Source organism: Pseudorasbora parva, chromosome 16 (genome assembly GCF_024679245.1).
Source record: "Pseudorasbora parva isolate DD20220531a chromosome 16, ASM2467924v1, whole genome shotgun sequence".
Lineage (NCBI taxonomy): Eukaryota > Metazoa > Chordata > Actinopteri > Cypriniformes > Gobionidae > Pseudorasbora > Pseudorasbora parva.
The window spans coordinates 4800807-4816368 of NC_090187.1; the positions used below are offsets into that span (position 1 = coordinate 4800807).

Sequence of the window (15562 nt, forward strand, 5' to 3'; positions counted from 1 at the left end):
GAAATGTGGCACACAGATAGAGGACAGTCTGAACTCAATCCCTCTAGTGCCACCAACTGTCCAAAGTTGCACTCACATTTATGCTAATAACTTTTAAACCAAATAGGGTAGAAACGAAATTATACTTTTTTTTTTTTTCAATTAAACCCTATGACGTAATTTTCTGTCATGAATTGTTTTCGCCATTTTGAATTTTTTTAACTCCTCTTAGGCCATTTCTCTTATTTTAACAAAATTGAACCAAATCATCTTCAGACAAAAAGTTAACGAATTCAAGTTGATTTCTAGAATAATGTGTGAACGAATCCAACAATGAGCACGCCACGGCTATATCTCTGCAATGCTTTAGTGTATCCTGACCAAACTTGCTGTATGCTATGACAACCATGACCTGAGGTGAAATGCACAGTTTTGGTGCAGTGCCACCAAGTGTTCAAGAGATCTAAAAAATATATATTTGTGCTAATAACTTCTGAATGCTTTGACCAAAAATCACATTTGGTCTCTTTAGATTTGCTGCTGCATGTCAAATGATCCCTATTTATATATATATATATATATATATATATATATATATATATATATATATATATATATATATATATATATATATATATTGGCCATTTTTGGCATCAGCCATTTTGAATTCTCATAAAATGCTATATTTTATGAACGCATTGGTGTATCGTTGCTAAACTAGTCTCGTTCCGTTAGTCTAGTTTCCGGGGAGCGCCGCCTTGTGTTCAAATGTTATAATGAAATTTCCAAATATGCTTTTAACATTTGATTAAATTAGACTATTGTAATTAAACTGGTCTTAATAGATTCCTTGGGGAATGCCAAGAACATAGATCAATTTTGTCATAGTTGGCCGAACTTCCTTGTCACAAATTAGATTTTCTGCAAAAAAAATATTTTTTTCAAACTCCTCGTAGACCTTTGGTCCGTTTTTTCCCAAAATCAAATCGTATCATCTTCAGACCCTGCAAAAGTGATGGATTTTGTGCCGATAGAAGAAACCGTTTTCCGTATACTGCATCATCAAATTTGATAGTATGATGCTAAAATGACTCTCTGGCATGACTTATCTTGCCTTATTTGTGCTTGGCCCCTTAACAGCTTCTTCTTATTATTATTATTATGCTACCCATGTTTCATATGCTTTACTTAAAAAGCTGCAAAAAAAAAAAGAAAGAAAGAAAAAGCTTTTTAATGAATGTTAATGTTAGCTCAGGTCCATATGTCAAGTGGTAAAACCTTTGACCCCTGAAAGAAAGAAAAAAGTAATAATACTTAAAAAATTATGTCTGTAATATGTTTTACCTTTTTTACCATATTTATTAAAAGAGTAAGACATTAATTAAACTTAATAAATAAATATGGTTTTTACTTTCTACTTAAGTACATTTTTAAGTATCAATGTTTTTCTTGTACTTCACTACATTCCAAAGCATAATATATAATGGCATACGTTTTACTGCACTACATAAAATAAATAAACGTTTTTTTTTAATACTTAATTAAATAAATAAAAATTTAGTATACAGTATATATGTAGTATACAAGTACTCTTAGAGTATAGAGTGTAGTACTCTCTTTTACTTCCAGTAAAAGTATACAATACTACATTTTTTTATGTAATTAAGTATTAAATTATATTCAATATGAAAAAGTGCAGTAAAAAGTACAATATTATGTTTTGTAATGTTGTGACGTAAACGGTTTGCAAAGACGAACTGATAAAATACATATACTTGAAAAATAAAATTACTTGGAAAGTAAAAATACTTCACTTCTTTCCACCTCTGATTCAAAATATTAAAACTTGTTGATAATAGGTCAAACGTGGACATTTCTTTCTTCTTCTTTTAGACATTCTAATTATATGAAACATAATTGCGAGAGAGATTTTAAATATCATGTATCTAAATATGTTTTGCGGAGTGTTTTTAAGCCTTTTTGTGAATTGGTATATGAGTGGGTTTTATGTGTGTGTAATGTGTGTGAGGTCTGTAAAGTGAACTGAAAGCGAATGATGTCAGATCTGTTTCTTTCATCAAGACTGAATAATTAACAAGCCTTGCAGCACCAAGCCACCAGAATGCATCTCTCTCTCTCTCTCTCTCTCTCTCTCTCTCTCTCTCTCTCTCTCTCTCTCTCTCTCTCTCTCTCTCTCTCTCTCTCTCTCTCTCTCTCTCTCTCTCTCTCTCTCTCTCTCTCTCGTGGTTCTCCAACACCGCCTCCAAACGGTGTGTGAGACGTAGCCGTCTCCTGAGCGCTGATCTCTTGCACGTGAGAGAGAGAGAGAGAGGGCTTCTGCAAGCATGAAGAGAGAGGGAGAGACACTATTACAGGCAGAGCGGTAGTGCCGTTCGCTCATCCTTCATCCGTTTGGGAATGTCCTCCCTATCTTCTGTATCTCCATCCATCCATCTCTCCTTCGCTCCAAGTGGTGCAGAGCGCAGCGGAGCTGTGATACATGGCAGCCAGGTTAGTCCTGACAGACGCACATTAAGTGTGTGAATTGTGCAGCCGTTTGTGTTGTTGTGTTGAGGTTATGTTGTGTTTGAGCACAGAGGCGGCATAATCACCTAACGGGTTCATACCGACGAGCTCTCGTCTAAGCCTCTTAATGCAGATTGGGTTCTTTCCGACACTTGTCCGCCTGTCTGTCTCTCTCTCTCTCTGTCTCGCAGTATGTTAACATTAACGTGAGGAGGAGTGTGTGACTGTGTGTTTTGATTTGGCAGCAGGAATTGGGTGTGGCACATCTCTGTCACACCCACGCTGTGTGTCTGTCTTTCGAGGGTGAACTCACACACACACACACCTGTTTATCTACAGCTCATCTATCTATCTATCTATCTATCTATCTATCTATCTATCTATCTATCTATCTATCTATCTATCTATCTATCTATCTATCTATCTATCTATCTATCTATCTATCTATCTATCTATCTATCTATCTATCTATCTATCTATCTATCTATATCATGTCTGTCTGTCTGTCTTTTTTAATGAACCAGTCCATATTTGTTTGGTGTGTATTTTATAGCATCAGGTGTTGTTTACAGTTCCATGTTGAGAGACAGACAGTTGGACTGACAGAGGTCTGATCTTCCTCTTGGTTAAACCTGAGCTAGTGTATTTTAGGGTAAAGCGCACATGCCCTCTCACAATCACACACATTAGGACCTGTTTTCCAGTTAAAATATTTAAACTTCCCTAGAACAAGATGCATTTACATGAAAAAAAATAAGAATCTCTAAATTGTTTTAAATACTTGTTGTACCCCATTGTCATAAAAATATATTTTTTTTTATTTCTTTTTTTAAACTTTTGTTCAGCTTAAAACAAGAAGAAGAAAAAACATAGTTAATGGTTTGAGAAAATATTTAGTCTGAAGTGTAGCCTGAGAGGTTTCCCTTTCTCAGCTCATCTTTAGAAAGCTGTGTGTGTGTGTGTGTGTGTGTGTGTGTGTGTGTGTGTGTGTGTGTGTGTGTGTGTGTGTGTGTGTGTGTGTGTGTGTGTGTGTGTGTGTGTGTGTGTGTGTGTGTGTGTGTGTGTGTGTGTGTGTGTGTGTGTGTGTGTGTGTGTGTGTGTGTGTGTGTGTAAGTGGGGTCCTGGCAGTTGGTCATTATTCACGCTCAGCCAGTACTGCAGAGAAAACAGAGCTTTCCGGAACAGCCCAGAGTCCTTCCCATGGCAAACGGGACGGGGCCATTCTTGTCTGGACCCGTGACAGTTCAGAGAAGGGCTGTAGATGTTTTGCAGTCCTTTGGCAGTAAAATGACAGTGAGATAATTCATTTTCAGGAGGGCCTGTTTGGTCTGTATATATGTTTCTGTTTGCATTTTATATTATTTGTAAATGGTACCATACAAAAACAGCCATCATTTCCTGCAAAATATAATACAGTCCCTGACAAAAGTCTTGTCGCTTATCTATTTTGTAGAAATACCTGATCATAACCTGACTTTTAATTAATTAATTGGTGTTAGAAATAGCTCATATGAAAAGCTAAAACCGTCCCAAATGATGTTTAATGCACTGAAATAAATAATTTTCACAGAAAAAATATGTATCATTTAATCAAGACAGAAAGGTCAAATTTTGGCAAGACAAACGTTTTGTCACCTATACAGAAATTGAACAAATTTACTGCAAATACAAAAATATGTCAGCAAATTAAGTTGTGGTGCTGTGAGATCCAAATTTAATATCTTGTATGACTTCCATGAGCTTGAAGGACTGCATCCATGCGGTTTGGCAAGGATTCATACAATTTAGTGATGAAGTCATCAGGAATAGCTAAGAAAGCAGTCTTGCATGCCTCCCAGAGTTCATCAATATTCTTTGGTTTCGTCTTCCATGCGTCCTCTTTCATCCTACCCCACATATGCTCAATAGTGTTCATGTCTGGTGACTGGGCTGGCCAATCCTGGAGCATCTTGATCTTCTTCGCCTGAGGAACTTTGATGTGGAGATGGAAGTATGCGATGGAGCACCGTCCTGCTGCAGAATTTGGCCTCCTTTATGGTTGGGAATATAAGAGGTAGCTAAGATTTCTTGGTATTTTGGACTATTGATGTTCCCTTTCATCCTGCAGATCTCGCACACCCCCATACTGGATGTAACCCCAGACCATGATTTTTCCGCCACCAAACTTCACTGTTTTCTGGGTGAATCTCGGATCCATTCTGGCTCCAGTAGGTCTCCTGCAATATTTGCGGCGACTGTGGTGTAATTCAACTGAAGATTCATCTGAAAAATCCACCTTCTGCCACTTTTCCAGCGTCCATCCTTTTAGCAGGCTGTGGGCCTTGGCAAATGCCACACGGTTTTTCAATTGTCTTTTGTTTAGTGCTGGCTTCTGGGCACTGATTCGACCATGGAGGCCATTTCGAGACAGAATCCGACAAACTGTTCTGGTTGACACAGGGACTTCAGGTGACCAGGTCTCGTGGAGCTCTGCTGCAGTGGAAAATGGGCTGGCCTTGGATTTTCGAGCCAACAAACGGTCCTCTCGAGCAGTTGTCTTGCGGGGTCTGCCTGAACTGGGCTTGTCAAAAACGTCTCCAGTCTCTTCAAATCTTTTTTTTATCCTCTGTACTTGACGCTGAGAGACATTGAAGGTGTCTGCCACATCAGCAGTGGATCTGGTCTTCAGCCTCTTGATAATCAAAACTTTAGTCTCAGGGTGAATCTTAGGCATGTTTGCAGAGGTCTAGTTGCAGTTGATGTGAAGGTCTAGCGTACTGGGGTTCTTTTTATACACACTTGAGACCTAATTGATCCATTATTAGTCACACGGGAAGCTCATATGACAAGGTGACAACACTTATGTCTTTGCAAAAATTGATTCAATGGGCTTTACCAAGCTGTGAATATTAGAATACTTTTTGAAAGTTTAGTTTTTCACTGAAACATTATCACAAAAGCTGGTGGGATTAAAATGAGCCATTTCTTGTAAAAAAATCTTGATTAGAAATATTTTTCAGCGGCACTTTAGGTCAATTTGTACACAAGCGACAAGACTTTTGTCAGGGATTGTACAGGGGTAAATAGGGATTTCCAAGACTGGAGAAGTAATTGACATTTATGAACAATGTAGAAATTATATTTGTATCTAATGAGCATATTTTTTTTCTAGTTAGATACAGCTCTAAAATAATTTATATATGAAAAAGTAATGGAAAAAGTAAAATATCTAAAGTAACTGAAATGTATAAAAACATTGTGTGTATATATTGTATAAGTTTGTATATGCATTGCCTGGCAAAAAAAGTAGCTGTTTGATTTTAAATTGGCAAATTCTTCGGAGTCTATGATTGGATCATTATTGCAGTTTCTTGCATGTTATATGTTTGGCAACAGGCCCTTATTGATGGAATGTGTAGCTTTTTATTTCTTAAACAACCATTTAAGAAGACAAATCATGACCATATTCCAGGAGGACAATGTCAAGAATAATCAAAGAAATTTGATGCACTTCTTGATAGAAATAATTTTTGTTGATGATGTTTTGTTTAGTTTTTCCCCCACTGTAATAATGATCCAGTCATAGCTCTTAAGCATTTGACTATTTAAATCCAAACACACCAACTTTTTTTTTCTTTTTTTTCTTTTTTTTTGCACGTATATATATATCGGAAACAAAATCGGAAACGAAATCGGAATCTCTAAAATTCACCCGATGCTCAACCCTAGTCATAAAACTCTCCTGAGCAGCTGTTTGGTTCTCGTTAAGCTAATGAATGATTGAATGAATGAGTGAGTGACTTAAAGTGTTTTTGCTGGAGAGTGTGTTAAGTCGTGTGAGGAGAGCCGATAATCTGAGCTGTTATATTTAGCACCCTACTCTAAATATCGCGAAACACCCCTGTTGCCATAGCGACATTAACACAGCAGAAGTGTCCTGTCATGCTCGCACAAACACGCGAACAACGCTGCAATGTTGTGCACCTGCGAATCGGATTGTGTTTGGATGGTTTCAGTGGACACGGAATTGAAGGCTCTGATCGGTTCAGACATTTTTGATAACATCAAAGCACATTTCCATGCTGTACGCCTGTGTTTGTTATCTAACATTCCGCCATCTCTCTCTCTCTCCTCATCCCTCTCTCCTTCCCCGTGGAGTCCAACCACTTCCAAACTTGGCCAGTCCTGTGCTAACTGTTTCCATGGAAACATATTCACTCATGGCAGGCTACAGTGAAGGAAAAGAGCTGGTGCTCTGAGTGAATGTGTGTGTGCGCGTCATTCCCATTATTTAGGGTGGTCTGCCCCCTCCGCTTGACTGCATCTCACACAAACACAAATTCATCCTCATTCACACATTTGTTTTTAGTGCGTTAGTGTTTTAGTCATTTTGTTGTGTTTTTGTCAAGTTTTTGGAGGGTTTTTATGTCTAAATAGTTTTTGTTCATTTTTATTTCAGTTCTACTATAGGAAAAGAAAAAAAAAATCTGGTTTTAGGTCCAGTTAACAATAATAACCATGCTAGCTGTACCTGTATAGCAAAACGCTAAAGTTAATGCGATATTCTGATTTTAGATTTTGGCATCACGGTCAATAAAAGCTGAAATCACACACAATGAGGAAACAGTGAGACATGCATTACACTATAATCACAATCTTCAGATGTGCTTTAGTATGTAAGTCAACATATCAAAATGAGTGTATTTCTTTAAAGCTTGACAAAAGATCATAAAACATGATTTAAATGTACTTTAAAGTAAAACTTATAATTTGAATTCAAGAACTTCTAATTATGAAGTGCACTTTATTAAAAAGTGTACTTAAGTGTGTTAAGAAACATATTCTGATGCTCACGCAGGCTGCCAGCTCACACACGCAGCAGGAATGAGTGCAGTTAACAATGAAAGCCACACTGTGAGTTGATTTATCTGCATTATTTATCCGATTGTTTGATGGATGCCGAAGCTTTTTTAGGTCGGGTAAAATCTGTGACCTCTGACCCAGTTTGTTTGCTGGCTTCTATGACTGAAATACGCTTTGTTTTCCTTTAACTGGCAACCTGTGGTGTCGAACTGCTATTGGGTAAACTGGCAACGTGCGGTATCACACAGACCACAACAAAAACAGATTTCAAAAGTAAAATAACTGGCTTTATTGTTGTTTTTAGAGAAACGAGTATGTGTTTCCTAAATATCTGCAAACATATGATGGTATTTGTACAGTATGCTTTATTAAAGTGTAAAACGTACAGCACCTTTATGTACTCTCCTAAGGAGCCTTGCATTTCATTAGTATTATATTAGCTGAAAGTATAGTTTTTTAGCTTCTAATATTTAAGGTTTACTACAAGTTCATGTTCAGTAAAATTAAGCACAAGTCCTTTTCAGAAGTGTGTAGCTAGTAGGCTGCTCTTTAGTCCAAATTTTCTGAAGAGACTCTATCACTTTATTTGATGAACAGATTGTATTTTGGCTTTTACTTACATATAAATATTCATCAATTCACACATCAGTTGTGGTAAACGGAAGCTCAGGCATGTTTTCTTGACCTGCAAGAACCAATGAGGTTCACTCTCATGTTACGCAGCACGTTTGAGATTCTGCAAGAACCAATTTAAGCAACACTAGGTTACTTTTGCTCTCGGGGTCCCCCTACAGTCAAAATAGTGTCCTCTGCTACTGTCGTAAACTGTCATCCTACATCAGGGGATGCTCGAGTGTATTTGTTGACATGACAACCATGATAGCCCTGAACTAGTGATGCGCGGGTCGTCTCATAACCCGCGGAACCCGTATGTCTATTTAATGGTCGCGAGTGCGGGGCGGGTTGTAAAAATATATACAGTGGTGCGGGGCGGGCCAAATAACTTCATAAAAGCGGGACCCACTGTTTGGAAAAAAAAACGACCTGCGCATAACTATCTGAACACTGTTCACATACAGTTGTTCTGCTTGCGTCGCGTGTGAAATGTCTTCATCCCAGGTACAGTGGCATATGTTTCAGCATGTCATATGAATATAATTTCATGGGTTTTATTTTTTCAAACGCCAAATGATCGCGATGCTAACGTTTACAAGCCAGCGTCATTATAGTAGCCTAGTCTATTGGTTTCCGTTTTACAGAATCTATTATACTTCAATTCAATGTTTGAGTGGTAGGTAATAACCATTTATTTTATTTTTTTGTCAAGCAAGCATGACAGCCAAGTCAGCATCGGTCGGGCATGCCTCCTTCAGCTCACGCCAACGAGCAAACGCTGGTCACATGTTGATCCTCGTCCTGCCTTTAATCCCATCACTTTTTCATTTCCTCTTATCGCTTTCCTCCAACAAAACCTTTGCTTTCTTATTTGTCTCTGCTGCTTCGGACATGACTATATTATCCGACAAACAAGCGATAGTCAGGCTCGCATGTCTGAATGTAAGGAAGTGTGGGTGTTGGTGGAAGTGACGTATATGCCGTAAAGCAGTCGAATTTTGTAGTTCTTTTTGTTTTCGGGTTACTCCCCGAAACCCGAAGTTTAAAAGTACGATTAAAAACGATACAGACCCCATGAGGCTATGGCAGACGTGACATTCAACCTATTGTAAGTCGATTTATCATCACAAGAGTCTTGAAAATATATTATGAAGGTTGAAAAGTTACCTAGTGCTGCTTTAAGTTCATTCCTGTGTTACGCATCACGTTTGAGATTTTGCAAGAATCAATGCGGTTTGTTCTCGCATGTCAAGCAGGATCAGTTGAGCTTCTTTTTATGTTCACTATTTATATGTATATGCTTTATATGCTATTTTATATGTGAATAAAAGTAAATTAAATCGGTTAATCATGTAAAGTGATCAAGCCTCTTCAGAAAGTATGGAATAAACCGCTTGATTCATATGGATTAGTTTTACGATCTCTTTATGAACTATTTGAAGCGTCAATGTGGTAGTTGCGTAGCTGTCAATAGAGGGACAGAAAGCTTTCAGACGTCATTAAAAAGATTTTCGTTTGTGAAGATGAACGAAAGTCTTACGGGTTTAAAGGGTGAGTAAATAATTACAGAATTTTCATTTTTTGGGTGAACTATCCCTTTAACCCTTGCAAATGTAATAATTTGATGAGCAAAATAAAGGTTTGTTCTTGTATTTTAATCGTAAAATGTTTTTTAAAATGTTTTTCTGGTCTGAAGATTGATTATCTAAAGGTGGTTTAGTCTGGAGATTGATTATTCCTCTCTGAGTGATTCCTGGCATGAGAAATCAATGAAAGCAGTGATTTGCTGTGTTACACTAGATTGCTAGACTGACGCTATGATTAGTCTGCATCTTTAGGAGTGTATCTGACAGGCTATCTCTGCTGATCACTGTGATCAGTCCACACACACACACACACACACACACATGTCGTGTTTCCATGTTTTATGGGGACTTTCCATAGGCATAATGGATTTCATACTGTACAAACTGTACATCCTATCCCCTTACACTGCCCCTGCCCCTCAACCTACGCATCACAGGAAACATTCTGCACTTTTACTTTCTCAAAAAAAAACCTTCTGTGTGATTTATAAGATGTTTTCCTCATGGGGACCTAAAAATGTCCCCACAAGGACAAGGATTTCGCACACACACACACACACACACACACACACACACACACACACACACACACACACACACACACACACACACACACACACCACTCACTCACTGTCTAGGGCTCACTGAAACTGTAGAATAGTGTAGTGTCCTCATTTTACAATTGTGATTGGCTAGTAGTGATGTAAGACGTTGCATAAGAACCTATAATGTGACCAGGTGGCTCAAAGCTGTAGAAAGACTCGAGCATCCACAGAAACAAGTCAGCAGGTTTGGCTATATATGTTGGTTATATATAAGTTATGGTTATGTGTGTGTGTGTGTGTGTGTGTGTGTGTGTGTGTGTGTGTGTGTGTGTGTGTGTGTGTGTGTGTGTGTGTGTGTGTGTGTGTGTGTGTGTGTGTGTGTGTGTGTGTGTGTGTGTGTGTGTGTGTGTGTGTGTGTGTGTGTGTGTGTGTGTGTGTGTGTGTTTCCAAACTTTTGACCAAAACTCTATATAGACATATTAAAAAAATAAATTGTACAAAAATACAGATAAATGAAAAAATAAAAATCCAATTATAACAGCATGTCAATGATACTACAATAAGCAGAATTTGTAAGTGTAAACAGAAGTTAAATTATATTTATACTTTGTGCAAATGGTGGCATTACTTTTATATTACAATTATAGTACAGTGTGCATTAATAGCATATTCAGTGTATATGGTTATATTTATTAAAATCATAAATGTATGCTACCTTATTGGGATTGTCCCTATGCCTAAAGTCCTCCTCTGACCCCTAACCCTAACCACATTGAACCTTATGATCAGTAAAGGTGTCGATAGCCTTTGCCAGCATGATGGGAGCAGTGCATGCTGTCATGTTGTAATCTAACCCATAGAACAGTGCATTGAACATAATCTTTATTTATAGAGAAATGCCTCTAATAATTATTAAAAGGACCCTGCTCCTAGAGTGCATGTTTGGCATGTGACATACTAGGATAAGCATAAATGTTTATGTGGTCTTCATTGGTACTTGTAATGGCGTTTGGAAGCTCCTAAAGGTTTGCAAGGAATCAAGTGGCTGCATAGTCTTTCTAGAGCTTTTGTTTTTATTTGCTCCTTCTCTCATGTCCAGGGTTGGTTCATCTTATTTGAGTAATAGGGGTGTGACAAGGTGAAAAGCTGTCTCTTGTCATGTTGTCATGATGGAGTGTGAGGGTGAAGTTAGGATATGTCACTGCTATATTTCAATATAGGTTACCGCTGTTTGAAAGCGGCTCTCTGAGGCATATGAATATCTATCAATATGAAAGCTATATGTGTTGTTGTAACCATCTCTTAGCTCTGAATAATGCTTGAAAAAAAATGTGGTCTCTATTTGCACTTCGAATATTGAGAATATTGATTAGTTTGATTATGGTTGCACTCATTGTTTGCACTTAATCTGCAATTGCACTGTGTTCAATTTGTGGGAAGGAGTTCAGTTAGGAAGTCAAAAGTTGTAGAAGCTCATAAATGATTCTATGGTCAGACTCCGACAATTATACAGGAGAGAAGCCAGTCAGTTGAGTTTGTGCAAAACCTTTTACAGTGCTTGAGTATTGCTGTCTTTTACTGCATATGACGGCAAATTCATACTCAGAAAGGAGAACTGAAATGACATGATGATGGGAGTTAAAGCATTTCAAATGCACCTGCAAACAATTTTTCTAGTCATGTATTTTAATTGAGGATTTCTTAAAAATATTATGTAAAAATCTTGTCTCACTAATCTTGAGATAAGTGTCTCGTCACACCCCTATTGGGTAAACTTCTAAAATGGTGAAAAGGAACTACAACAGATATCATTTTTATGCTCCCGTTTTCCTAAATAGCAAAAGAAAAAAATCCATGATAGTGTTTCTATGACTTTCCAAAAGAGGAAAATATACAGGTTGACTTTTCTTATTTTTTATAGAATATAGCAGTATTTATTAAAAATTATTTATCCGTGCACATCATTATTTTTTTTTTCATGTGCCTCATAATCTATAATCAAAATAACTTCTCCTCCCTCTTGCAGCGACATCTTGTCAGGGATGGGTGAAGGGATGAGGCGAGGACTCAAGAATGCAGATATGGGCTTTTTCTTAATCAAAAAATAAAACAAAACACACAAAAACTACCCCATGGGGGAAACAAATGACTGGCTGGACTAGGCAAGGCAAGGCAGGACAAGGCAGGAAACAACAGGGAGCAGGTAACATGATGCGCATATGAGGATCTGGCCTAGGATGCCAAACACAAGCAGAAATGAAAAGAAAAAGCAAACAAAGCAGGTAACGAGGGAGGACAAGTGGGGCAAATGAACCAAGAAAAGGAAGGGCTGGATGAGACAATAGACGCGAGAGCACATGGCAAATAGAAACAAACATGACGAGCCATGTGCTCTCACCAAACAAGACCAAAACAAGAGCACATGGCCAGTGAAAACAATCACAAAACAAAACATGACACGAACACGCAGCCCATCAGGGCACTCACAGACTGGGTTTCCACACAAAACATGACAGCAAGAAAGCAAGTGGCCAAAATAAACATGAGCCACGTGCTACACAGGACAACATAAGACAAACACAGAACCGAAACCAAACTAGATTGAGCGCTCCACACAAAACGGAAGAGCAGTAGTGTCAGGGCTCTGTAACCTAACAAGAATAAACACATCTCTTCTCTGGCGGGACAACCTGTTACTCACTTGAGATCGACTAATAGCAAACCATAACCATCCAAACAATTCCCCATGGAAATGTAGTCCCACCCTAGATTTGTTCTTGTTCGAAAAGCCATTTCACTCTGAACAGTGTTGGGAAACGTTACTTTTAAAAGTAATCCTGTAAAATATTCTTCCCTTTAAAAAGTAACTAATCACGTTACTTAGTATGGAAAGTAATGCATTACATTAATTCCCCTCAAAAGTGCTATTTTTGGTAAATGTAAAAGCCCTTTCACACCTAAAGTGGAATGAATAAGCCTCATGTTCATGTCTGTACAGTAGAGGGCGCAGCTCAAACCATTCTGGGTCGCAAAAAAAAAAAAGGACGTTATGTATTGTAAAAAGCACTATACAAATTAATTTAATTCATTTAACACAAATGTGATGTTTAACAAGTCATTTTTGCTTATTAGTATGTTTAAACTGGATCATCAAAGGTCAGCAGCAATGTTTTTATAATTTACGGAATATTACAAGTTTGCATTTCACTGTTTTTATTCATTTTGAGGAGTACTGAATCTGTTTTTGTGCAAGTGAGATGAGTAAATACATGCTCACATTAGCCTAGAACCACAATAACATTCGATAACCATCATGTTCACACAGCGCACATGGAACATGGAAAAACAAAGTAACTTGCATTAGTTATTTGGAAAAGTAACTCAGATATTGTGTTTTAAAAGTAATGCGTTACTTTACTAGTTTCTTACTATGTAACTACTGGTTTTGTAATGCATTACCACTAACACTGATTCTGATGTGCATCCCGATTTATTATCGCATTCACAAAATTTTGTTGCATGCTGACTTTAACTAGTTTTCTGTAATTAAATGCAAAGGAAATTTCACACGAAGTACAGTATTTTATTTAAGTTTTTTAATGGAAAATAACAAAAAGCTTTTTTGTATGTTTGTTTTTTGTGTAAAACTGTGTAAATGTGTCATGACAGTTTGTGAAGAAGGTGAATTGTCTTCTTCTGTGTCTCTCGTTCTCTCCAGCACTGCCAGTAACTCTAACCGGAGCTCCCCTGCTTGCTCTCCGGTTCTGCGGAAGCGTTGTCGCTCTCCCACTCTGCAGAACGTTGAGACAGACAACATGGTGGAAAAAGGCTCAGAGCAGTCCGACACCTCCAAGTCTCCCTCCACCCCTGAGCAGCTGGTCGCACGCACCTTCTCCGGCCAGTCCACACGCAGCGGGGGCAAGAACTCCAAGGTATGTCCTTCTCATTTAACCTCACCTGTTGGGCTCCTCTTTGGTTCTCCACCAGATATAGTACAACATTGCCTCCACTGGGAAGCCTGCTGTGTAGTGAATATGATGCACTTATAAATAACGGCCTCGTTTGAGATCCAGGATCCTACCTGCCAACTTGCCTTTTGTTGTCCAATCATAGCATGTTTCCAACCCATAGACTCTGATGTGGCAATTTATGGCATTACCCAACCCATTATTTTTCCATTATTTTACAATAGTGTCTTTGTAAGTAATCTGTGCCATGCAGGTCTATTAAATTGCTATAAATAGTTATGTATATATATTTATTTTTACTCTGAAATTATGTTCAAAAGGGACTTTCGTTTATCTTTAGTCTATCTCAGACAGTTACAGAAAGGAAATCAAACTTGCTTTCTTGCTTTCCTCAACCAAAGCCCTCATGCGTTGTGTGAAGTCAGGAAAGGGTGAAGTAACGGCAAAAGGAATCTTTGTAAACTTGTTCAATCAAGACCAAACAGAGCATCACCCACAGCAGTGCCGGTCCTCCCTATACACAAAGTACGCATGTTGCATAGGGCCCTCAAACCACCAGGGGCCCCAGTTGCTCTCAGAGATGATTTAATGACTAGCATTTTAGTTTCGGTTTCGATTTTGGCTTCCAACGATTATGAAAAAATGATGCTACATTACATTCCTTTCCTTTAAAGCGGTGCACTGTCGCCCTTCCTACATAACATCCAAATCAGTCAAATCATGTAACATGACTGTCATAATATACAGACGCCTACCGGATGTGCTCGATACTAAAAAGAGTTAAACGCATATTCACCTGTGAAAGAGACGCTGTTCCCAGGCAGCTTTCTGTGTGTGAGATATAAGATGGAGAGAAACATGGACGTGTACATGCTACATTAGGCTTCGGGTGTGCACTTAAAGGGTTACTTCAGCGATTAGCATATGGCTTTGTATCAGTAGAAACCCTGGAGTATATTCAAATGATTGTGCTTTCCCCCCTCATGTCCCCCTGAGACAAGAGATTTATGCATTTTATTTCTGGAAAAATTCCTCCCATGACGCAAATATCGTCAATTTGCGCCATCGAAGGAATTGTTGGCCAGAGGCTAAAGACTACAGCCAGCAGAGGGAGCCATTTCCGCATGTTTTCAACTCTGCAGCCTCTGGCATTGATGTAAACGAACGGTGCGGCCAGCAGGGAAAAGTAAGTCTTTCAACTTCTCAAACTAATTCCTATGAAAGTTAAGCTTTTAAAGGCATGAACTGAAAATGCGCCAGACTGAACATGCGCTGTGAATCTATGCCGCGGACGCGTTTACCTCAGCTTTCATCACAAGCTCATCCATGACTGTCAATATATCTGACTCCTGCAGCGTTTGGGCTGTGAGACTCCCTCAGCGGCTAAATCACATATTGAACAGACACGTTCAGTTTTTAATTGTAGCGTCTGTTCTCTAACTGAACTGATTTTATGAAAATGAACACGGTCGCTGTGGGAAAGTGATCAGTGATTCGGTAA

The 15562-nt window shown here is 38.4% G+C and overlaps 1 protein-coding gene across 22 annotated transcripts in view; it reads left to right on the top strand.

The window, feature by feature from the left end:
- Positions 1-15562, top strand: part of gramd1bb (GRAM domain containing 1Bb) — a 214759-nt gene that overhangs the window by 155987 nt on the left and 43210 nt on the right. For 13 of the 22 annotated variants that reach the window (XM_067420124.1, XM_067420125.1, XM_067420123.1 and 10 more), the window contains one exon: positions 13810-14025. In XM_067420124.1, the coding sequence (XP_067276225.1) occupies positions 13810-14025 (216 nt within the window). Of the gene's footprint in view, positions 1-2254; positions 2491-13809; positions 14026-15562 lie in introns of those variants that run through there. The other 9 variants (XM_067420126.1, XM_067420118.1, XM_067420120.1 and 6 more) reach the window with 2 other exon arrangements.